This window comes from Bubalus kerabau, chromosome 13 (genome assembly GCF_029407905.1).
Source record: "Bubalus kerabau isolate K-KA32 ecotype Philippines breed swamp buffalo chromosome 13, PCC_UOA_SB_1v2, whole genome shotgun sequence".
NCBI classification, from domain to species: domain Eukaryota; kingdom Metazoa; phylum Chordata; class Mammalia; order Artiodactyla; family Bovidae; genus Bubalus; species Bubalus kerabau.
In genome coordinates this window covers 11610078-11635661 of record NC_073636.1, presented here as the reverse complement: position 1 = coordinate 11635661, position 25584 = coordinate 11610078, and the positions used below count along the sequence as shown (strand labels likewise).

At 41.2% G+C, this 25584-nt stretch overlaps 2 protein-coding genes across 2 annotated transcripts in view; both read right to left on the bottom strand.

Annotated features, from left to right (window-relative positions):
• LOC129626158 (ankyrin repeat domain-containing protein 26-like) overlaps window positions 1-19719 on the bottom strand; it is an 87699-nt gene extending 67980 nt beyond the window's left edge. Inside the window, exons 1-9 of the mRNA XM_055545365.1 lie at window positions 19487-19719; window positions 16686-16800; window positions 16351-16524; window positions 11184-11290; window positions 8275-8342; window positions 5739-5772; window positions 4567-4636; window positions 1532-1592; window positions 1243-1439 (exon numbers count right to left, since the gene is read on the bottom strand). Of these exons, the coding sequence (XP_055401340.1) occupies window positions 1243-1439; window positions 1532-1592; window positions 4567-4636; window positions 5739-5772; window positions 8275-8342; window positions 11184-11290; window positions 16351-16524; window positions 16686-16800; window positions 19487-19719 (1059 nt within the window). The remainder of the gene's footprint in view (window positions 1-1242; window positions 1440-1531; window positions 1593-4566; window positions 4637-5738; window positions 5773-8274; window positions 8343-11183; window positions 11291-16350; window positions 16525-16685; window positions 16801-19486) is intronic.
• A 4491-nt stretch (window positions 19720-24210) lies between these two features.
• The window catches only part of LOC129626157 (ninein-like protein), a 48758-nt gene continuing 47384 nt past the window's right edge, over window positions 24211-25584 (bottom strand). Inside the window, 1 exon segment of the mRNA XM_055545364.1 lies at window positions 24211-25298. Within this exon segment, the coding sequence (XP_055401339.1) occupies window positions 25107-25298 (192 nt within the window). The 3' untranslated portion in view covers window positions 24211-25106.

Below are 25584 nucleotides of genomic sequence, written 5' to 3'. Positions count from 1 at the left end.
CTCCGTTGGGCCTGCGTTTTGTGCACTTCCCAGGTCCGAGCAGCTCAGGTGATGAGGTGTTTGGTGAGCACGGTTGCTGCGACTTATCGCCTCCCCCATCCCTGCCGTTCGGTTTTCTGGGTGTACAACTGGTGCACCTTCTCAGGCGGATGTTGACCGTCCAGAATCCCAAGAAGTCTTGGTTAGCAACGAAGCCTGCTTGCAGTTTGTTAGATAATGCCTCTCTGGGGCCGCGATTGCCCCCTTCCAGCTCTGGCTGCCTTTGCCTGCCTGTCACCAGAGGCGGGGGATGGGTTGGCCTGCAGCCGGCTAGCTCTGCTCAGTCCTTTGTTCTGTGAATGGGCCTGGTAGTGTCTTAGGTTAGGGCTTTTCGCGTGGTAGCTCTCCCACAGTCTGGTTTGCTAGCCCAAGTTAGTTCCCTCAGATTGCCCTCGGGGCATTCAGGCCCAGTCCTTACTCTAAGCAATGCAGCCCACGCCTCCCTGCCCAGCCCCCGCTTGCTAGTGGAGGATGCAGGCGTCTGCACTGCTTCTCCGCTGGGGGAGTTACCATTGGGCACGTAATCTGTGGGTCTTAATTATTAATTTATTTTTCCTCCTGGTTATGTTGCCCTCTGTGGTGCCAAGGCTCGCCACAGACTCAGCAGTGAGAATGCTTCCTCGTGTTTGGAAACTTCTCGCTTTTTTAAGACTCCCTTCCTGGGATGGAGCTCCATCCCTACCTCTTTTGTCTCTCTTTTTATCTTTTATATTTTTTCCTACCTCCTTTTGAAGACAATGGGCTGCTTTCCTGGGTGCCTGATGTCTTCTGCCAGCATTCAGAAGTTGTTTTGTGGAATTTACTCAGCATTCAAATGTTCTTTTGATGAATTTGTGGGGGAGAAAGTGGTCTCCCTGTCTTATTCCTCTGCCATCTTAGGACCGCCTCCTCTGTCTCGTCTCGTCTTCATCTTATCCTTCTTAAATGAATTCTTCTCCTTCATCCCCCTTGCAGTCTTCATATTCATCTAGCTGTTTTTCCTAATTGCTTTGTAATTTTTTTCTTTCATAATGGCATACTTAGTATGACAACATTTATAAATCTGAACCATGCAGATATATTGCTCTTATTATCACATCATTTTGTATCCTGACTTTGAAGTCTTCCATTTCTGCGGTGGGATCCTTTTTGTCATCATAGGATCAAGGGAATGGTGTGTAAAAAAGTACAGGGGAAAAAAGAGTTAAAAACAAAACAACTTACCTTTGCAAGACCAAGGCCTGCTAGAGTCTTGAGTGATTTTGGAAGAGGATCAGGCCTTGGGAAGGCAGGATGAGAGAAGCCCTGGACTCCAGGTGGTGGTTTGGGAAGGGTTTCAACCACATCTTCAATTTCACTATCAGAATTATTGTTCTCAGAGAGGGTGGCACTCTCTCGTCTCACAATGCCACATTCTGCTTCTAATACAGTGAAAACAGGGGAGAGTACATGAGAACCTGTGTCATTTCAAATCAGTGAATAACACCAGGAGGACAGTCCTCAAATAACTTACGGTTTCTCTTGGATTGCTGAAAAGCCTTCATTAGCTTTGCTAACTTTGGTTTTGGTTCCTTCTGGAGAAGAAAATAAGAGCTTGATGAATAACAAGTATCAACTTGAATAAAAGAATTATAACCTCCCCCATTACTATATGATCTAACACAAAGAACACAGGCTCTGGAGTCATTCAGATGTGGATTCAAATCCCAGTTCTGCCACTGACTAACCTTCTCATAGGGTAAGCATTATGACAGATGACATCAGAAACCCCAGATGTTCCTCTCCTTACCCCTAATTGACTGCTGTACAAATACTATGACATCCACTAGATTATTTCTCTACCAAAATGTTCTAGAAAAAAAATTTATCCCTGGCAGTTTAGAGTACTATTGAAAAACTAAGACATTTAAATTAATTGCTATATTTTGACATATGCTTGCATGATTTCTATATGCATCAATTATCACTTGGGAAGGGAAATATGAAAGTTTAGATTTTCGTAGAACCTTATTTAGATAGGTTACAAGTGCAAACAGGATAAGCTACTTCTATTCTGTTTGTTAAACAACTAAAGACAAATGATTGTTTCAATTCAGCTCTTTCAAAGAAAAAGGGAAAAAAAAACAAGAGTAAACCTGTAGGGAAATGACCATGAATGAAAGCCACAAACACACTAAACAGAAAGCCATAATCAAACATATTCACAGTAGAGGCAGAGAGAGATGGACTGAAAGAACAGACACTGAAGAAAAGTATTCTGCAAGGAAAAATTAGGTTAACAGTTTAAAAAAAAAAAGGGGGGGGGTGGGGGAGGAAACGAAAGCAAAGAGAGAGCAGTTCCTAGTCAAGTACAAACTTAAGGGAAAAAAATAAGTATAATAAGGTTTGTGGAAAAACACATATATTTAAAATTCATATACAATAGATCAGTAATATATCAGTATTCTTAAGGATATACTATGAACAAAGCCTCTATTTTATATGCTTTTATTAACATATAAATTATGCATCTATATTGTTCTTCAAATTTTATGAAAATATCAACATACATTGTATATAAAACATATATTTAAGACAGAGGCTTTTGTTCATAATATATCCCTAGTATAGTGGTCAGTATTACTCTAAAACTTTTTGTTTATAAATACTACCATATTAGAGTTGAATTTTGCCACTATAAAAAATGTCATTTGAGTAGCCACACATGGTCATCTATCACTACCTGAATGTTGTAAAGTATTACTTGAGAGAGAGAAAAATTGATTAAGAAATATTCCTAACTATTTACTGGGAAAAAGAACTGGTAATCAAAATTCTGAGGAGAAGGTATGGCTTGAAAAGAAACATTTAATGGAACACAAGATGGGGCTAAAAAGGTCAAAAATTCTAACCTAAAATTCTCATCTCACAATTGGTGGACACTGAAAAAAATACTATAACCTTTTACTTTTCACGTATTCCTTGTTTATTTCCTTGTTATGCAGGACCTCCTTCCTCAACATAATGCAGCTGAACTATATTACCTGTAACATTATACAGGATCCCATGTCTCTCTTCATTTATTCACATTCAAAAACTATTAACATGATTCTTACACTCGAGACCTATGCTACATGCTCCAGGAGATGCACAATTGTTTCCTGAACTCCACTAGCTTACACTGATACGGGGCTATAAGATGAACACTTAAATCAGAATAATACAAAATTTCTGAAATCTGAAGCTTTAGAATGTGACACAATAACTTGGACTAGGTTTTTTTAAAACTACAATAGAAAAAAAAATCTCAAGTTGTAAGTTTTATCTTATGGTTATTAAAAGTCTCTGCTTCTATGAAGTGAAAGTCGCTCAGTCGTGTCCGACTTTTTGCAACCTCATGGACTATATGGTCCATGGAATTCTCCAGGCCAGAATACTGGAGTGGGTAGCTGTTTCCTTCTCCAAGGGATCTTCCCAACCCAGGGATTGAACCCAGATCTCCTGCATTGTAGGCAGATTCTTTACTGTCTGAGCCACAAGGGAAACCGCTTCTATAGCTGGTTATTATTTTAGGCCAACATGCATTCTTCAATGAGATGAAGAGTTGTGAATATACTCTTAATGGAATGCTTGAGAAAACACAGTGGAATCCCTTTATAATATGGATTTTGGAGACGCAGAATTTTAATTTCTAAATCTCTATAACTTCAACTTTTATTTTAGTCTTAATGCAGAGCCGAGACAGAAACAGAGAAAAAAAAAAAAAAAAAAAAAAAGGCCCTCCTAACAACTCTGCTGCTGCTGCTGCTACTAAGTCGCTTCAGTCATGTCCGACTCTGTGCGACCCCATAGACGGCAGCCCACCGGGCTCCCCCATCCCTAGGATTCTCCAGGCAAGAACACTGGAGTGGGTCGCCATTTCCTTCTCCAATGCATGAAAGTGAAAAGTGAAAGTGAAGTCACTCAGTCGTGTCTGACTCTTTGCGTCCCCATGGACTGCAGCCTACCAGGCTCCCCTATCCATGGAATTTTCCAGGCAAGAGTACTGGAGTGGGTTGCCAATGCCAACAAACCAAAATAAAGTGTCCAGGGGTGGTGGGTAGTGGTGGTGGGGGGGGGCGGCAACTAGATGATATATGCTATATAGTTTTGGAACTGAAAGGCTCCAGGAAGATTCCATGATTATTAAAATAAGTAATTATATCCACTAAAGATATCATTATGAGTGTTGCAAAAGTCATGTCCTTATGGTTTAAAATTCACAGTAAGACTCTATCCTTGACCAAAATTCATATTTCCTTCACTGTGGGAAAGCTTTTCCCAATACAATTTTCCTGTCACTCTATATTTTCCAGCCCATTGTTTTCTTCACCCCACCTTCAGTATTTACCAAAGTTAAAAATAAAAAAAAAATCAACTAGTCATATTTTTATAAAATAGTTTGCCCTGAAGAACTTTCCATTACAAACATAAAACAGTGAGAGGGACACCATTGCTGAATTTAAGAGTAAACACTACATGAAACTGAATTCAGAGCATGAAAACTAATTTCACAAGAGTGCACTTTACCTTGATTTCAGAACCTAAGACGTCATCATCTGATGTAGGCCGTGAATCCACACCAGGTTTGTTGGAAAACCTTTAGAGCATAAACACAACGAAAATGAGTGAGTTCATTTCTCTAAATGAAAAAAAAAAAAAAAAAAAAAAGAAGCAAGTGAAAGTTTGGCTATCTATGTAGTAAACGAAGTTTCTTGACATAATTAAAATTTGGCCTCTGTTTTAAAACATTTTTTAAAAGATATTTTGATGTGGACCATTTTAAAAGTCTTTATTGAATTTGTTGCCATGTTTCTTCTGTTTTATGTTTTGGCTTTTTGATCCCAAGGCATGTGGGATCTCAGCTCCTCCTACCAGAGATTGAACCCACACCACCTGCATTGGAAGGAGAAGTCTTACTAACCATCTTAACCACTGCACCCCCAGAGAAGTCTCCAAAAGAGATTTTAGTTACCTATTTCTGCTTCCATCTCTCCTAACCTAGGACATATCTAGGTAAGACTCATTCATAGTTTCCATAACAAAGACTGAAATAATATGTTTTCACCAAGTCCTAATAGCTGAACTGAAAATCTAACTGATGGACTGACATAACTTTTGTTTGCCCAAACTGGAATAAACCTGATGACTTAAAGCAGAAGGATATGCTGCTCCTTCTCCATTGTCTGTCCCTGGTTCAGAGACTAAACTGTGTCCATCAAAAATGGCAGTCTTGGTCCTTCAGCAGGGAAGTCACTTATGGAGAAGGCCCCATTCCTCCCCTTTACTGTAAAGGGAATACAGGAGCTCCCCGCAATGTCTAAAACTTAAAATGGACACAAGTCAAAGAAATAATTTGTATGTTTCACTTATATGCTACACGGGTACTTCTCAATCTCTGCTGAGGGACAGGAGAGTGGATGTTGAAGCCAGGCAGGCCAGCTGTCAAATCACAGGTCAACTCATTTTAACCATGGACTCATGGGTCAATTCATCAACCTCCTCAAACCAGTTGCCTAATTAAGTAAAAGTAGGACACAGTTACTTTACAAAGCTGTTCTGATGACTCTATGAGGTCACAAATGTTAAGCACATAATGCAGTCTCTAACCCAGAGTAGAACACTCAACAAACATTAGCTTCTCTTCTCTGTGTGTTCTCTTAGTAACACATACAATTTTAAAAAAATCTGTCAAATCCTACCTGCTTAAAGAGTCTTCTTCAGAACTCTTAGCCGCTATTAAAGAAAAAAGTAAGACACATTTTAAATCAACAAAAGAAAAATACAGACTATTAAAACCTCAAGACTGATGCTTTGTTTAGAAGTATTCCTTTGGGACCACACCTGGAGACCACACTAGAGGGAATAGTGATTGTATTATACTCATGGGCCATTAATATCTAAGAACCATTGCTCTCCTTTATAGTCATCAAATGTAGAACAGAAAGAAAGAAGAAAGAACTGCTGTTTACAATGACCATAATCCTAACCAAACTCTAGGAGACTGACAGAAAATGATACTACACCATTAATAGAATCAGTACGATAAGCTGACAATAGCACGCTTAAACAGCACAGTGTTTCTGGGCTTCCATTGCCTGGAGCAGTGAACAGAGCCTACAGGTGTCTTGCTGGGACATAACACAAATTCTCTGGCTCTTCAGTTCAGGATGAAAATGCCCTATCACAGAGAAGCTTGGTCTACAGGCACTGAACTTCAGAGCGTGGGAAAATATAGGAGACAAAGTCTTCCTGGCCCTCTTTCCAAATGTAAGAGAAGTATGAAGGATGTAGTGATTCCAGATTTAGAAAGGATGGTCTCTTGAAAGGGAGGTGGGGGAGGGCAAATGGGTAAAGGGGGTCACGTGGGTGGTGGGGATGAGGACTAGACTTGTAGTGGTGAGCATTCAGTAGGATACACATAAGCTGAACTTTTTAATGTTTTAAATATATGTGTATACGTACTAATACATTTGAAAAGCACACTCTCTTGAGACTATTTCCTTCCATTGTTCAAGGGTATCTGGACCACCTAGAGCAGGATGGTCTAAACAGTGCTCTGTTCTACTGAGGGATATATCATTATATCAATCCTGCACATTATATGGCAAATGTTGATAGAAATCATGCTTTTTCAGCTTGGAAGGCATTTGTCATCAGATCCTAAGCTGATGAATAAGGGGAGGAAGGGAAGGATGGAAGGAGCTACAGACTCTGGTGCTGTTGGACAGCATTTCACATGTGTCGTCATGATCTGATGCTGGAGGGATGACTCACATGGAGGGAGAGGGGTCTTCCAAGCTCGAGCCTGGAGGGCAGGGGCAGTGATTTTTAAATGTTTGCACCCTGTAACATCAGAACAATGCTTGGTACGTAAAAGACACTTGATAGTTATCTCTTCAGTGAACAAATGAACAAATAAATAAGAATGATTTCCTTGAAAAGTCTGTTTAGAAAACTATAGAAAGTAACCAGGGACAACTCTATTCTGTTCTGAGCATATCGAAGACCAAGACTCTATGTCATCTCTGTATCTTCTCTAACATACAGAAGTCCTTTGATGGATGTTGTTGTTGTTCAGTCACTGAGTCGTGTCCAACTCTTTGCGACCCAATGGACTGTAGCTCACCAGGCTCTTCTGTCCATGGGATTTCCCAGGCAAGAATACTGGAGTGGGTTGCCATTTCCTTCTCCAGGGGATCTTCCCGATCCAGGGATCAAACCAGTATCTCAGGCATTGCCAGGCGGATTCTTTATTACTGAGCCACCTGGGAAGCCCCTTTTGATTAGATAGAGGTCTACTAAGTTTAAAGGTGTTCTCAGACAGCTTGTACCATGTGCTAGATGCCACATCAAGGGGACATAGTGGTGTTTTTGCTAATGTGAAGTGTTTGGGGTCTTTTATTAGAATCTGCAGAGTCCCAAGTTGATCTATTTGAAAATCTATTATGATAATCTTTTAAAGAAGGGCAACAGAACTTGTTGTTCTTACAAAACTATACTATCATGACAATCATCCAACACACAGAAGGAAAATTCTGGTTCTAATGAAGCCAACCTATCTCACTCTTTTTGGATCTGTGAGCAATAAAGTTGGTAACAGACACCTTGTTGGTACAATAGGCAAAATAACCGGTGGTTCTCAACTAGGCATTGCTTTTCTGATCTGTACTATTCCAAGGTATCTTTCGAAAGTAATCTCTTCCTGGTACGCTGCACACTGGCTCAGCATTGCAGTTCTTACTGTTTATCATTTCTTATCCTACCAGGAAGGGATTGTTGAGGTTCCCAGTTTAAACGATGGTAACTTTTTTAATGAGACTAATCACTACACAGTAACTAATAACTATTCATTCACTAAATGCAAACTATTTGTAAAAGTTAAAGTTCCACTTTTATAAGAAATCCAATTTGTTATAATATGATTATAGATGAAATATATATCATACTAACAAACATTTTTTCTAATTTACACAAAAATCTAATACAGGATTTTAGCAGCTGTGATTAAATACATGGAATTCTTTTCAGACAATACTGTCTCTGATGTTAAATTACCTACAATTAACTTCTTTAACAATTCTGAATACTAGACTATTAAGAAATTAATTTAAAAATAAAACACACGTGCATTTTACACTAATTTTATCATAGTTCTTTCATTATTGAAACTTCCTCACTCCTACTTTATCTATGGTAGAATCACCAAGAGTAATTCATTATTATCAGATGACATACCTGGGTTGCTGTTTTCGGGAGTAGTTTTAGGCCTCTTTTCTTTATATTCAGAGATCAGTTCGCAAATGCTATGTGTTAAAAATGTGATAAATAATATTTTAACACTAATATGAAAAACAACTACAAAATATGTTAAATTCTTAGATTATTTCAGACAGACAATGTCAGTGATAATATCAAAACTACAATTGTCCCATAGATTTCAAGTTTCTAAGTTCTACAAAGTTTTGCTTAGTATGTATTTTAAGGAGAAAGAAAAGGAAGATGAAGTAGTCATGAACTTAGGGCATATAGCTCAGTAGATTAACTAGATTTAGCTTGGCATATGAAAATTCTTTCAAACTTGCAAATCCTAGCTCTGTAACCAACTGCTCTTTGTTTCTAGAGAAGTTGCTTCTCTGGAGTTCAAAGTCTTCCTCTACACAACTGGGATCTTACTGCCTTATTTCACAAGGGGATTAAGAGGATTTAATGAGATAATATATCCCCAAAATGCTTGCAGAATGGAATAATTTGTTCTTGAACTTTATTGCTGGAACTACTTTGAAATCCCCAATAAAACCAATGTCTGTTTTCTTATATGTTTAGCATTCAAGGGCTGCAGGAAACTTATTAATTATGGTGATGAGTTGTTCTTTGTGGTTCATAATTTAGGGAACCTCAGCTCTTATATAATTTGTACCTAAATTTATTTATAAAATATGAACTCACTACATTAGATAACATAATTATCCCCCATTATTGCAGCTAATCACACCAAGTGCAGAAAACTAATCACAATCAAGACCTGGCCTGGACCGCTACTCTCCATTCTCTACCTGCTCAAACTCGCAACCAGCAGATCTTTCTGACAATGACGCTTAATCTCCATGTTCATCTCCGATTCACTTGGAAGACGTTGCCCTACTCTTACAATGGATCCTGGCAAGTCCTAGGCAGGGCTTACCTCTCTAAATTCCTCTCTGAACTAACTTACTTGAGAGTTAAGGATTTCTGGTAAATGAGGCAGATAAATCCTTTGGAAGATTTTCATTCTTACAGGAAACAGATCCCATGAGGGGGCCAACTGTAACTATGGAATCTCAGGCAAGTTGACACCCACTACTCTGGGAAGGATGACAGGGAACCTATGACCTAAGCAAATGTGCCCCCACAGGATAGAAGCTGCCTGCACCAAATGGACAACTCTCACTGGTCATGTAACAAGTAACAGTTAAAATTCTTTTTGGCTGCAGTTTAGTGAGAACTGGCATTTTAATGTAAACACTTACATATTAAAACCACTAATAGCAGCATATTCTTCTGCAGTCAGTCCCAAGACATCTTGAGAAGAGACGTCAGCACCTCGCTGAAGGAGAAGACTGACTACATCGGCACATTCATAATTGACAGCAAGTATGAGGGCGGTTCTAAAACAACAGAGAGATGACGTCACCCTCAGGAAGTTGAGTTAACTTACAGAAACAGCTCGTTTGATATGCTTTACCAAGTTAACATCTTGCCCTTCCATGAAGAACTGACCATTTACATGCTCAAGTGTACATCCTTGTAAATTACTTCCACGGCTAAAATGAAGGGATGGAAAAGAAGCCTCCTGTCCCATTGGGATGGCATGCAGCAGCAGTTACTATTTCAAAAGTCCCTGATGAGGACTCCCCTGGTGGACCAGGGGCTATGACTCCAGGCTCCCAATGCAGGGGGCCCAGGTTCCACCCCTGGACAGGGAACTTCATCCCACATGCTGCAACTGAGAGCTCCCACAACTAAGACTGCACGCAGTCAAATAAATAAATGCTTTAAAAAAGTAATAACAAAGTCCTTGATGGACAAGAAACTATGCTGAGGTCACTTATCTGAGGCAGGTGAGTATTTAAAGGACGAATCCCCCGTTTCCTCCTTAGTCTCATATATTATGCTTCAAAGTCAGCTAGAGGTTGGGTTAAGCAAAGGCTATTTGCAGGCTTAAAACAAAAATATTAACAATAATGGAAATAAAAATAGTCATCGAGGCACTTAATGATGTTGACAAGCATGTGCTCTTCACTAAATGAAATACTATATATACACACAGCCACCTTTGAAGGATGCATTACTATTTGCCTTTTTGTACCAGGAAACTTATTTGCTGATGATAAGTACTGTGCCCAGGGTCATAACCCTAATAGGTAGGAAAGCTAGGAGTTGAACCCAGTCTGAATCTAAGGCCCATCATTTTCGTCTGTATCATCCACCTCTGACTTATCTTTGTTAAAGGAACTGTTTATCCAATTAAACCTATCATTCTTCCTTCTACCTTCATTTAAAATGAAAACATCAAAATGTACTAGAAATGAAAAAGGATAAAAACTGATGAGCCCACAGTATCTGGTGACAGTGATTACTAATCACTTTTCTGTTGCTGTTTAGTCACTAAACTGTGAAGGACTCTTCTGCAATCTAATACCATCAGTATATTTTAAAGAAAGTAACTGAAAGCAAAGAGTCATCCAAAAGACAAAATCAAGTCCTTTATGTTTAGTATGCATCTTTTAAGGAAAAATATATACGAACTAGAGGTTAAACAATCGTTATAAAATAATTAAGAAATTCAATACTGTCATAAGGTAAAGTGAAAAGCAGAATCCATATTTTATAAAGCTAATGAAACTAGTATGAAATCCCTCAGCTACTACAAGATCAACCAGAAAAAAGAATAGGTTGCATATGACATCACTCAATATTATAAAGGAATATGAATCCTGCTATATATTCCTGCTATATAGTTTTTCACGATCCCCAGTCAGAATAATTGATTTTCTACCTAACTGATGAAGATGTTGATCACAAATGAAACCTGTTATTAATTTAATCTTGATCTTAGCACCCGAGAACAGCACTAAGGTTTTTAACAAGAAAAAGAACAACTGTACCTTTTCATATTATCAACCGCATGTATATCTGCTTCTTTTTTTACTAAAAATTCCACCATTTGCTGTTTCCTTTCACTTATGCCAAGTAAGAGTGGTGTAAGGTCATCCTGTAAAACAGGAAAAACCATTTCTAATGCACACAGTTAACCTATTTCTAAAGTGAACAGAAAATCATGCAATAGATTCTCTGAACTTAAACATATAATTCAGAAAGTAAATAAAAGGGAGCCCCTCCTCCTCATCCCCCAGCGCGCCTTCTATCTCTTCAAGATGCTCCTCCTCCTGGCCTTCCCTGGGGGTCCAGGGGCTAAGACTTGAGTTCCCAAGGCAGGGGGTCCAGGTTCCATCCCTGGTCAGGGAACTAGATTCCACGTGCCGAAACTAAAGATCCCACGTGCCACAACTAGACCCAGTGCAGCCAAATATGTCTTTCAAAAAGATAAATGCTCCTCCTCTACCTCTTCCAAAGATGAACCACAGAGTCATTCTCTAAAACTCACTTTCAACATTTACTGGTTCCAAGGATCTTTGCTTCTATCATAGTATTAATCAGGAATATTGTAGTATTTACTTGCTCTATTACTAGTCTCAACACTCCTCCAGAGAGAATCAATTAGCTACTAAATCAATTGCATATTTTAGGAACAATGCTGAGGCAGGACTATATAATATTATCTGTAGCATGCATAACCTATCCAAGGATGACCAAGAGTAACCTCATGAGGTTTACAGACATTCCAATGGGAATATTATCCTCTTCATGAACACGCAAAGAGAAAGGTTGTTTTGTGTTTTTCTTTCTTCCAAAAAACCAACTGTAGGCACCATGTTTTTTGGCTTTCTCAGCAAAGACTCCCGAAATTTAATCTTACTCGTTCTCCTTTGCTTGTTCCTTCCCCCGCCCTTAAGTTAACCTGACAGGTCAGCTTTAGCTAGATGCTGTTTTGACACAGAAAAACACTGCTTATCTTCAAAGACCTTTCTTGACGACTCTCATGTAATTACCTCCAGACCTCCAGGAGGAAGCTTCCTTAATCCCAGTGTTCTGGTCTCTGTCTTGCTTTACTGTTCTTAGTTAAAGATTACAAGGTCAGTTCAGTTCAGTTCAGTCGCTCAGTCGTGTCTGACTCTTTGCGACCCCATGAGTTGCAGCATGCCAGGCCTCCCTGTCCATCACCAACTCCCAGAGTTCACTCAGACTCATGTCCATCGAGTCAGTGATGCCATCCAGCCATCTCATCCTCTGTCGTCCCCTTCTCCTCCTGCCCCCAATCCCTCCCAGCATCAGAGTCTTTTCCAATGAGTCAACTCTTCGCATGAGGTGGCCAAAGTACTGGAGTTTCAGCTTTAGCATCATTCCTTCTAAAGAAATCCCAGGGCTGATCTCCTTCAGAATGTAAGTTACCAATAAATATGCACTCAGCGTTTTCTCGGGGAGTTGCTCTTCCGTGAATTCTCCCTGCGCTCTCTCTCATAATCCTGTGTGTTTGGGAGACTCATTCAGTGTGAAACTGCCACAACCAACTTAAAATTCTAATTTGAAAAATTCAATCCCATCCTTAAGAAATTCTTTTAAAATATGAAATCAATTATAGATTAATTACACTGTATTTAAAATCTTGAAATAGTTATCAAAATAAACTATAAAACAAGAATTGGAAACTCAAATGCTTATGGAGGGAAAGCTGGTGGCCTGAGTAAGTGAAAAAGCCAGGTGAGGCTGGCAAACCTGCGAACACACGCCCCATATAGAAGGGGCGGCCTCCACATGCAGACCAAACAGGGGCGGCCTCCGTACGCAGAATGGGCTCAAGGGGGACCAGATTGAGTTCTCCAAGAAGCCTGAAATGCAGACTTCCGCATGAGTTTGCTAAGTTTTAAATGGTGACTCAGTCTGTGCAGGTAGGTAAGCTAAACATATCCAAGGACCGCATTTGCTCTGTAGCCCACTTGTGGTTTCACGTTTTGCCGTTTCCAAATAGGTGGGCATAAAGCAAATATTTGTATGTGAAAGCTTTCCTTTCTTTAGTATCATGTGTTTCACAAGAAAAGTGGGTCTCAATATGTAATAAAAATTGCTGTTGACTCATAATTTTATTAAAATAAATTAAAAACACAAGACTCAAAATTCCCTCTTTAAGAATGTTTCCACTGCTTGTTAAAACTACAATCTATTTCTAGAATTCTCCCAGATTATTAACCAAATGGATAATGAGTTCCTAAGACTGCTGAAACTAAATTATTAAAAGAATCCCCATCTGTACTAACTTCATGGGTTTTGATGTTTAAAGCTGTCGTCTTGCTTATGCCAGGGCTCAGCAAATCTAACACACACACTGCAAGAGTCTGTCCTGCTGACACCAAAAGAAGGCTCATGAGTTACTATTACTGCAGTCAGGAAAACACTGTTGGTAACAAACATCTGTTGACCTAATGACCTGGTTGATAACAGAAGGTGTAAAATTCTTAAAGGGTCAGACTCTACGGACGAAGTGACTTCGCCATGAGCAAATCTCTAAAGACTCTTGGAGTGTCACTGAATAATTAGTGGTTGGAAGAAAAAGGAGTTATATTATTCAAGCCAATAGATTTTGCCAAAAATATTCCTTTGAACTTCTCAATCACAGAGGCAGAAGAAAAAGTCTGGCTAATATTGTTGCAAAGGAGGGAGCTGATGGAAGTAGCCAGCATTGATCAAACTCCAACTCTTCTATCGATTACTTATTTTTGAGATAGGTGCACTTAGAAATTATCCTTAATCACTCCACAGTTCTTCACCAAGGATCGTATCAGAATCTCAAGGAAATATTTCTAAATACACATGTCCAGGCTTTCCTCGAGTTATTTCATCAAAATCTTCAGGGAACAGCCTAGGCTTGTAAATTTTTTAATAAACTTTCCCAAGTGATTGTGGTTTTCACCAGCACACTCTAGCTGAGAATTAGCGCAGCAAACATTCCAGTATCATCTCTCACCCACATGGACAATTCCTTCTCTTACTTGAGGATTTGAAGAAAAGAGAAAAGTATAAGAGATAAGAGTCATCAAAACAGAATTAAATTTTCCTGGGTAAATAATGGTAGAACAGGGACTAATAAACACAAAAGGCAACCTGATCTCATTGTTTATAAACCCCTTACTTTCCATCAAGACCTTCTAGATTGAGAGCAGAGTCCAGACTCTTGTCTAACTGGCTGTTTCTGCCAGAATAGGATAATATTTCTGTTACATATTTGTTCTTCTCTTTTTTTCCCCAACTTAATCACCACCTGTTCACTGCTGATCTGATTTCTGCCAAGTCTTCCTAAAATTGGTATCTAGGCAAGTCTCCAATTCACTCAGTCTCTTTCTCAAAATAACAACTATTGTCCCTGAGACTGAAAAGCACCTTACCAAAATATATAAACTGAAGGGGAAAAAAAAACCCCAAAACCAAAACCTTGGGACTTCTGTGGTGGTTCAGTGGCTGGGTCTCAGGGCTCGCAGTGCAGAGGGTCTGGGTTCAATCCCTGCTCAGGGAACTGCATCCTGCATACTGAAACTAAGACCCAGCACAGCCTAATAAATATTTAAAAAAACACCTCTTCTTGGCATACCCCAACTGCCAAAATTCCAACTTGATCTGCATTTTTCACCTGCTCGCTCCTTTGCCTTTCCTTTTAGCCTCTGAAGCCTTGGGCAATGAGAGAGAAAGCATTTTTATATAAATCATTTTTTCATAAAATTGGAATGTGTTAGCAGCAGCAAGATTTCTATTATGTTGTCAAATGCTTGTTTGAGTTTTAAGACAAAGTCTATTTCCAAGGCAAATTTTGCTTTACTGTGTTATTTTAGACTAATTAGAAAAAAAATTTTTTTTCAGTAAGGGAAAAATACTTGGAAAAAGTTTTACCTTTAACAAGTGCAGTGTTATCACAAATATCTGCCATCAACACAAAAAAGAATGCTTTACTCCCTAATGCGTCTTGAGCAATATCGTGATTTAAAGTGATATCTTAGACAATCAAGTGCTTTCAAAATATTTTCACTCAGGGAAGGCTGGAGCTTCCAAACAAGGAAAACTGAGCCCACCTGTGAGAGTTGGGGAGCTCTCTCTGCAGCTCCGGAGCTGCAGCCACAAGAGAAAGAGCAGGAGGGGCAGCTTCACCATCATCAGCTGCCCACACTCCACTGCAGCCCCGCCAAGCAGCCCCCCAGGGCTGAGCGTGGGAGACCCACTTGTACCTGGAGAACCAAGTGGTCACCAGTACAAGTGAACACCCTTGCTGAGTGTCAAACGTGACCTGACCCACGTGACAGGATCTCAGAATCGGGGTCCTGGAGGGCTCAGGGCTCCAGGCCTGCTGCCTCCCCAGCCCACTTGCACCCCCCAGCTCCCCGCTGCTGGGCACTGGTTCTCCTTCCTCCTACCCCCATCCCTCCTCCAGCAGCTTAGCCCATTCCCTGAGCCGCTGGAAGCAGCCACCCATCACATCACTTCACTCTCCCCAAGCCTTCATTTTTTGTAGGACTGAGCGCCGAAGAATTGATGCTTTTGAACTGTGGTGTTGGAGAAGACTCTCGAGAGTCCCTTGGACTGCAAGGAGATCCAACCAGTCCATTCTGAAGGAGATCAGCCCTGGGATTTCTTTGGAAGGAATGATGCTAAAGCTGAAACTCCAGTACTTTGGCCACCTCATGCGAAGAGTTGACTCATTGGAAAAGACTCTGATGCTGGGAGGGATTGGGGGCAGGAGGAGAAGGGGACGACAGAGGATGAGATGGGCTGGATGGCATCACTGACTCGATGGATGTGAGTCTGAGTGAACTCCGGGAGTTGGTGAGGGACAGGGAGGCCTGGCGTGCTGCGATTCATGGGGTTGCAAAGAGTCAGACATGACTGAGCGAGTGATCTGATCTGATCTGAGCCTACCACCCACTCCTGAGCACGTTCTAGTGGGAAAATCTTCCTTCTGGGGTAGAAGGGTGGCTGAGGGGGCTTTGCCCTTTCTGTCGGCTCTGATATTTTCCACCCACCTGCTGGCTTGACTTTGGAGTTGTTTCCATGGTAACAGGGTCTGCTGGACACTACTCAGTCTACCTATTTACATACTGTTATCAATAAAACACTTCTGGTTTAGAAAAATGGTTTGCAAATATTTTGTGAATACAGTTAGTTGAGCTATACCTCGTTCCTGGCTTCTATATTGGCATTATAGGAAAGCAGCTTTGCTGCGAGCGATACATTCTGGCAAAAGACAGCATAGTGGAGAGCGGTGTTGCCATCGACATCCGTGACATTTGGGTCGGCACCATGCTCCAGCAGAAGAGTCGCACACTCCTCTTCTTGACATTCTATGGCCTGTCAGTGTTGTGCCAAGAAACAGAGTGTAAATTCTAGGAATTTAAGTAAATAGTTCACAAGCTTCACCAGTTCCCTATATTTCAATGAGATACATTCATTTTTAGTCTCAGTAGTTAAATCACATCCATCTCATGTGGACATGGTTCGCTGCCCCATACCTTCATCAGCGCGGTCTTGTATTCACTGTCACAGAGGTTAAGCTGGCATTTTCTCTCCAGGAGGAGAGCTACCACCTCTGAATGGCCATTGGCACAGGCCAAGTGGAGCGCAGTCCTATGAAAGCAAGACAAGTTTTTAGGAAACTGTAGTGTAACTGTTTCAAAACAAATAACTGTTTGTGTGATTGAAAACACCAATAGCATGGTACTCCTATCCCTCTGAAACAAATATTTCATTTTCTTCTGGAGAAAGAGCAGCATATATTAGTTTAGCTCCTCTTACACAGTAAAGAAAGAACAGTCTACTTGAATAGAATACGTGAGACCTTGAGATTCAGCTCAACTTGGGTTTAAATTTGACTTTGTCACTTATTAGGCGTCACTCACCCTCTCTGTACCTCAATTTCCTCACCAACAAAATGGAGAGAGAGTAGTAGTTATCTCACAGGACACTGATGCGATGCTTAAATGAGATCCACGCACAGGGTGTAGAACCATCCCTTGCACAGATAACAGCTAGTGATTGTTAGATTGTATTATCATATTTACTACTATTACTACTATCTTACAAGGACAACATCTGAATGAAGTCAAAGGATATGACACCTCCTTTGCAGATATGTTTTGAGGATTAGAGACAACATTGTACTTCGATGATTCTAATATGCTCATTTTCTCACATTTTAACGTCTCTGATATTGGAATATAATTTATAATTCATAGTCTTTACAACTATAAATTGTAGCATTTTTGTTTGTTCATTTCTCTTTTTTCCTGTTGGTCTAATTCCCGTGAGGTGTTTCCATCTAAGCTTGCTTTAGAGATGACGTGTGTTATATATTATTATATCATACAGGTGCACCACACAGTGACCCACAGCTGTTACAGGTTACACTGCATTTAAAGGGACTATAAAATCTTAGCTATATTCACCATGTTGTACAATATGTCGTTGTAGCTTGCAGGACTTTGGTTCCCTCACCAGAGATCGAACCCTGGGCCCAGAGCAGTGAGTCTTAACCACTGGACGGCCAGGAAATTCCCAAGATTCCCTCGACTTCTGAAAAGACTGAAAGTGTCACAGGATACCAATCCTCACAAAAAATTCTAAATTAAATTGAAAATGACAAATTATTTTTATCTGTGCCACATTCCTATTAGTGCCAGAAAGACAAGTCCTGTCTGCTCATCCAACTTCCCTGCACACAGCTTGATCTACTGAGATTTTTAAATTTGGGGGGTTGCTAAATCAACTTTCAGATTTCTTTTCTTCTTTTTTTTTGGGGTGGGGTGGGGAGGTGAAACCCAGGAAACTCCAGAATTCTTGCCTTTGAAATCATTCTTAGAAAGGTCTCTGGGGTGGGATATATGTATACTTACAACTGATTTATGATGTTGTACAGCAGAAACCAACACAACATTGTAGAGCAGTTACCATCCAATTAAAAAATATTAAGGTTAATAAACAGTAGAACTAGGGAAAAAAAGGTCTTTGTCAGCACACAAAAAATGTATAGATAGGAATTTCAGTTTTCTTCTGGTACTTTTCTCACCCTGTGTATTTAAAATTTTTGATCCATACTCCATCTGAAACTTTTGGTGAGATAAAAATCTAGTTACTTTTCTCTAAATAGTTACCAGGTTATTTCTCCTACATCTACACATAATTTATCTTTCCTAATAGAAAATGTCACCCAGCAAATTTTGATATCTAAAAGGGCAAATCTTTGCCTACTACACAAAACTTTTAATTTCATCACAATTAAAGACAGCATGTGTAACCCAAAATCTTTAAAACCACAGTATGTTTATTGGTTTAAATATGGAAAGACCATAGATCCTAAGAAAATGTCCTCCTATTCAAGGACACAGCCAGCTTCCTACTTCAAAGCTGTCTTCTAAGGTCCTTCAGCAAAGAACATATACATATAAGTGTACACTGATATAAAACAGTGTAGCTGAAGAATTTTTAACCCAGAAGTTGGCCTGTCATGGGGATTATTTTTCTCACTATGCAGTTTTTTGTAATATATAACTTTATGGTATAAAAATGTGTACATTAAAAATATGATGCCGACAACATCAAAAATCTGTCCACTGCCAATATCCACAATGGACGATCCAAGGGAAGAAGAGTTTTCATAAATCACATGAGAAAAACAATGTGAGAGCCAGGGAGTTCCAGAAGATTTCTTGAGGGCTATAGAACTTGAGAGCTCTTTCTGCTGCTTCTGCTGCTAAGTTGCTTCAATCGTGTCCAACTCTATGTGACCCCATAGATGCAGCCCACCAGGCTCCACCATCCCTGGGATTCTCCAGGCAAGAACACTGGAGTGGGTTGCCATTTCCTCCTCCAATGCATGAAAGTGAAAAGTGAAAGTGAAGTCGCTCAGTCGTGTCTGACTCTTAGCGACCCCATGGACTGCAGCCTACCAGGCTCCTCCATCCATGGGATTTTCCAGGCAAGAGTACTGGAGTGGGGTGCCATTGCCTTCTCCTACTCATGAGTAGATCATGTTAATGCATGCATAACAACAAATGAAGAGGAGGAGAAGGAAGAAGGAAAAAAAAAGATGCTATTCATGTTTTATTTCAGTTCTGTGATTACTGTCATTCAGTTAAATCACTTTAAAATGACCAGTAAAGTGCTCTATAAGGGGAATTATAAGTGGGTCCGAAAGCAGCTAAGGCTTTTGCAGCCTATCAAGTCTGTGGGGCGCTGGATCCCACAAAGGTGTCTGCAAGCCTTGGAGAGGAAACTCACAGGAGGGAGCCCTGCCAGGCCCTTCCTCCCCACTTACCTGTTCTTCTTGTCCCTGTCGTTCAGGCCATTCTTTCCCAGCAACAGAATCTGCTTCACTTTGGCTACATTGCCTACGCTGGCAGCTTTGTGGATCTTTTTGAGGTCCCTGTCTCGGATGTGGTACCCGGGCTGGAAGCTGGTTCTACGATGACCTCTGTTTCTCCCCAGGCCGATGGAGGAGTCTAAGGGCGACTTGCCCTTCTCACTCCTGTAGCCAAAAATCTTCTTCATCGCAGAGTCTATGGGCTCCAAACACACCTCACCTCCCCCTCGGCTCTTCACAGTCCCCTAAACCCAACACAAGCTCTACAGGTAAGCCAGAGCCGTCCCGCCGCAACCTCCCAGCTGGGAAGCTCAACGGTTTGGAATCTTTCATCCCAGAATGATCGTTGCTAAGCGACACCTCTAAACACACTGCCCGTGTGCCAGAATGCCCAATGTGCATGTGCAAGAACTGGAAGTGCATTTTTCAAAAGAAGCAAACAATATCAATAAACCCTTACCTAAGGGAAGAAGGAAAGAGAGGAAACTGAAATAAGCACAGAAAGGAAAGCGACATTACAACAGATACCTCAGAAGTAAAGAAGCATAATCATAAGGGGCCGTTATTACTGATGAACAGTTACAAATTGGAAAACCTAGAAGAAATAGATAAATTCTGAGAAACATACACCCTGTCAAGACTAAAACAAGAAAAAATAGAAAAACTCAACACTCCAGTAACAAATAAAGAGATTCAAATATTAATTAAAAAAAAAATCCCAAAAGTTAAAAGCTTAGGACCAAATGGCTTCAAAGCTCAATTCTACCAACATTCAAGTAAGAATTAAAAGTAAGACTATGCGTAAAAAACACTTGAAAAAATTTAAAACCCATTCATGATAAAAAAAAACTTCAATAAAATAGAAATTTCCTCAATACCACTTATGGTATTGAGGAAATTTCCTCAAGGCCATTTATGAAAAGCATGAAAAGTGAAAGTGATAGTCGCTCAGTCATGTCTGACTCTTGGTTATGCCATGGACTATACAGTCCATGGAATTCTCTAGGCCAGAATATTGGAGTGGGTAGCCTTTCCCTTCTCCAGGGGATCTTCCCAACCCAGAGATAGAACCTAGGTCTCTCGCAACGCAGGCAGATTCTTTACCAGCTGAGCACCAAGGAACCCCAAGAATACTGGAGTGGGTAGCCAATCCCTTCTCCAGTGGATCTTCCTGACCCAGGAATCGAACCAGGGTCTCCTGCATTGCAGGTGGATTCTTTATCAACTGAGCTAACAGGGAAGCTAGTCTACTTGGGAAAACAGCGTCTGATAGTAGGAAAAGCAGGGACCAAGAGGCTTTGACCAGGATGGCTCCCATCGTTAAAAAGAAAAAAGCTCTCTGTCCTGTGGCTGATTCATGCTGATGTTTGGCAGAAACCAACACAATACTGTAAAGCAATTGTCCTTCAGTTAAAAATAAATTAAAAAAACAAAAAAAAACCTCTCCCTCAACTATGCTGCCCCCTTTACCTGCAGCCTCAAAGGTGCTCAACCCACAACCAAACACCCTGAAGGAGCTGCCCAGCCTCACTCCTCCTCACCACAGCTAAATTCTGCTCCCTCACTCTGGAATTGTTCTCTCTGCCACCGGAGCCGAAATCAAACAGCTTGCCTACAGGTGAAAGGGGAGAGCTCTTAGCACTTCAGGTCACAGGTGCTAGATGGTAAGGTTCAGAGAAAGCTGCCAGTGATGTTACCAGGGTATAAACATCACATGGTGAGGCCACGAGCTGGATCCTCACTGGAGGGAAAAAGAGCTCAAGACCCTCAGTCCCTGATCTGTCCCCACAGATGGGGAGGGGGGCAGGTTGGCGTGCATACAGTCACAGGCTGTTGTCACTTCCCGGCGGGGAGGGGACTCCTGCCCTGTGTCTGTGCGGCTGACGCACTGTGCTCTGATTAAGTGTATCCCAGGTGTGGAGAACAGCTGGAGCGGATGTTCAACCTGCCTCAGTCTGGCTCCCAGGAAAGAGCAATGAGCTTTTCTTCTCTTCCCAGGTGGTGGCTGAGGCTGGGAGGAAGCAGGAAACACACATTTGCTCCAGAGCACATTCTGATCTAAACTCACAGTGTAGCGTCAACCTCTCATTTCTGATACTGCAGGACAGGCAACAGCCAACCTGAAAGGTGGTGAAATTGGCCCAGGTATGAACCTGGGAGTGTGTGGGGTGGAGAGAGAGGATTCTTTATCAGGGACACGGATGGGCCCTGGGGCTGTTTTCAGCCCGTGAATGACGCTGAGGGATGGGAGAACTATTTCTCCAGGATCGAGGCAAGTGTAGCCGGCAGCTCCAAGCAGTCCTTGGGCTGCTCTGTCCACATCTGCTCCCTGGTTAGTTTCTGAAGCTGTCAGAGCACAAGAAAGCTGTCTAAAGGTAAGTGGGATGCTGGCGTTCAGATGCTTAAATAAACCACATCTGTAGCAGGGCAGAACCCAAGGGCCATGTCTGGGCCCTCAGCTTTGAGAAGAGAGATCATAGTCGTATGTGGATAAGACAAAGCTCGGGATGCTGGAATCCTTTTGAATTATTACTCTGGCTCTGCCCCTAAATGAGCCTCAGATATTTCAACCAATTTATTTTCTCCATTTCTCTATGGATCCATGTATCTATCTCCTGTCTACTGTGATCTCAGCCTGCAAATTAGACTGTTTGCCTGGGGAGGGCGAGGGATAGCTCTCACCCAGTACTGATTTGGCACTAATATAAACTAACCCCCACAGTGATAAAGACAAACCAAGGGGTGCAGCAGAAGGAGTCAGATTTTGGTGGCAGGCAGGCCGTGCATGTGCAAATCCCAGCTCAGATATTAAGTTTAAACCCTCAGCCTCAATTGTCTCATCCAACTTTATGAAGTTGTGGGTGTTGGAGGTTATCACGTAGAGTGAAGGGGCATTTTGTTAAGTGTACACGCGGCAGCAGTCGCTACTCTTGTTCATTTGTGCATGATCACTGTTTCTGCAGAATCAGGGAAGCGCTGTCACTAGGTGGAGCACTAGTCTAGTAAGGGTGGACATTAGGTATAATCAAGGCAAGGCTGGGGAGGAAGGAGGGGTCCAGCTGCTCTGGAGAGTGGGCAGGAGGCAGTGGGCCTGGACAGGTGGGCACCAGGCCCCAGACCGCAGGGTGGTGAGTAGAGGAAGGCTAATGATGAAGGTCCTTGACTGAAGAGGAGCACAACTCAGGCCTAAACACGTCTGCCTGGACAAGACAAAGTACAGGTGGACCAGGGCCAAGGAATGTGCTGCTGGGGAGGGGACAGAGGGGAACCCATCTCCCTGGTTCCTCCAGCAGGTGAGTAGCTGCTCCCCTCGGAAAGGTTAAGTAACCTCACCAAAGTCACGCAGACAGTAAGTGATGGACCCAAGGTTGAAAACTCAATTGTCTTTCCTACTGTGTAGCATGGGGCACTCTGCTCAATGGGATGTGGCAACCTTGGATGGGAAGGGAGTTTGGAATGAACACTGGAGTATGTGTATCTTTTTGAATTATAGTTTTCTCCAGATATATGCCCCAGAGTGGGATTTCTGAATCATATAGTAGTTCTAGTATATTTTCAGCTTTTTAAGGAATTTCCATACTGTTCTCCATAGTGGCTGTACCAATTTACAGTATTACCAATAATGTAGGAGGGTTTCCTTTTCTCTACACCCTCTCCAGCCTTTATTATTAGTAGACTTTTGGAGGATGGCCACTCTGACCAGTGTGATGTGATACCTCATTGCAGTTCTGTCATGCATTTCTCTGATAATTAGTGATGCTGACCATCATTTCATGTGCCATCATTTCATGGCAATCTGTCTATCTTCTTTGGAGAACTGTCTATTAACGTCTTCTGCCCACTTCTATTTTTTATTTTTATTTATTTGTGTTGCCCATTTCTAAATCGGGTTGTTGGTTTTTTATTTTTACTTTTTTGACGTAGAGCTACATTTGTATATTTTGGAGATTAATCCCTTGTCTGTTGCTGCCTTTGCAAATATATTTTCCCTCTGTTAATTTTTTATTTTGTTTTTGTTTCCTTTGGTTTGCAGAAGCTTTTAAGTATAATTAAGTTCCCTTTGTTTATTTTTATTTTTATTTTCAGTATTCAAAGACATGGATCAAAAAGGATAGTTCTGCAATTTATGTCAGAGTGCTTTTTTTTTTTTGGCTGTGCCATGCAACTTGTGGGATCCTAGTTCCCTGACCGGGGATCGAACTCAGGCCCACAGCAGTGAAAGTGCCCAGTCTTAACCCTTGGACTGCCAGAGAATTCCTCAAGGAGTGTTCGGCCTATGTTTTCCTCTAAAAGTTTCCATTTAGGTCTTTGATCCATTTTGAGTATATTTTTGTGTATGGTATCAGAGAATGTCCTAATTTCATTCTTTTATTGTAGCTGTCCAGATTTCCCAGCACCACTTATTGAAGAGGGTTTTCTCCCCTGTCTATCCTTGCCTCCTTTATCATAGGTTAAGTGACCAGAGTTGCATGGAGAGAAGAGCCCACTTTATGTTGTTGAGTCCTCCTACCCCAGATCTGATCTTTCCATCTATTCCCCCGGTTTAAGGCTTTTCTCATTCAGCACGGACAGTAAATGTGCAGACAGACGGAGGGGAGGGGTCGTGTAGCAGCTTCAGGAGAGCGGAGGCTACCAGGACGGGGAGAGAGGTTGGCTGCAGTAGAACAGGGACTGGGCTTCTGTCCAGGATGCTGTAACAGTGTCCTTAACACATCTGCATGTTTATGTAGTACATATGAGTGCTTCCTATAGAGCTATTTTTCTATATCTTTGAAATATTTTAGTTTAAAAAATATCTAGAAGTTAATCGGTTTTAATAGAAAAGGATTTTATTGCAAATACAGTGACTTCATATTATAGTAGTTTATTCTGATAAACCAAATGACCATACTTTATGTATATCTTGGATATAAAACTATACTTTTTCCCTTTTTTTTTTTAAACATATCATACACTTTCCAGTGTGATGACATTTCAAAGAGGAAAAGATTGCATTCACAATGGATACCATCCTCCCTGAGTCCACAGCCCTAAAATACCAGCGCTGTCTAGACTCCCTCGTGGTGGAACAGGCCCTGAGAAAAAGGCTTCCTTCCTCTATCCCTTATCGCCAGTTGAAAGTCACAGAAAGTACGTTTCTGGAGTCTCTCTATCGATCCACCAACGAGAATGCCAGTGACTAAACCCATAGCATTAACAGTGCAATGGTAAAACTATAGAGCCCTGACTTTGCATTTGAATCTCTGTAGCCAAGGTCAGAAGTGCAACATTAAAATTGCTTTATTTTACCATTTACCTTGCTGAGAACCCCATAATCTGTTTTGCTTGTCAGTAGCAAAATTAAGAATATAACTCTGGAAGTTACCCAAGGACCACTAAAAAAAAAAGTAGTCTTTTACAATCTGTTTCCCCAGCATCTGGCACACAGACCTTCATTAAATGCTTGTGAGATAAACAGAATCACAATCCTCGTCTATCCAGGGGCGTACAGCCAGTGAGCCACAATAAGTTACAGCGTCACAGCGGTTTACTTTAAAGATGTTCTTTCAAAACGAACTCCAGGAAGAAAAGCAGTCTACACAGCGAGGGATGCTGCAGCAATCTTGCTGAGTAGTTTGTTGAGAGCTCTAACTTTTTCTTCCAAGAATCGGGATTTTTTCTCGGCACCTCGTTGCTTCTCTTCAGTGACTTGAAGCGCTTTTGTCAGGTGAACATTTTCCACATAGAGCTCCTTGAGCAGCAGATCAGATCGGGTGTTCTTTTCAAACTGGAGAGGGGAGAAAGCCACAGTGTACTGCACGTCTAACGCAGCCAGGCCACGCCACCAGCTCTCCCTTCCTATTCCTCCACACGCATTCAGACTAGTTTGGGGAACCTTACAAATCAGAGACATGTTGGATGTAATGACAGGTTTTGTTATCCTGGCATGAGAGAGGAAACTGACGAACTATGTGGTAGAGAAAATTTAAGCCAACTTTGTACAAATTGACTTATCACGAAATGAAGACAAGACCCAAATCTGGAGGCCTCCAAAAATCAATGAGGAAACTGTC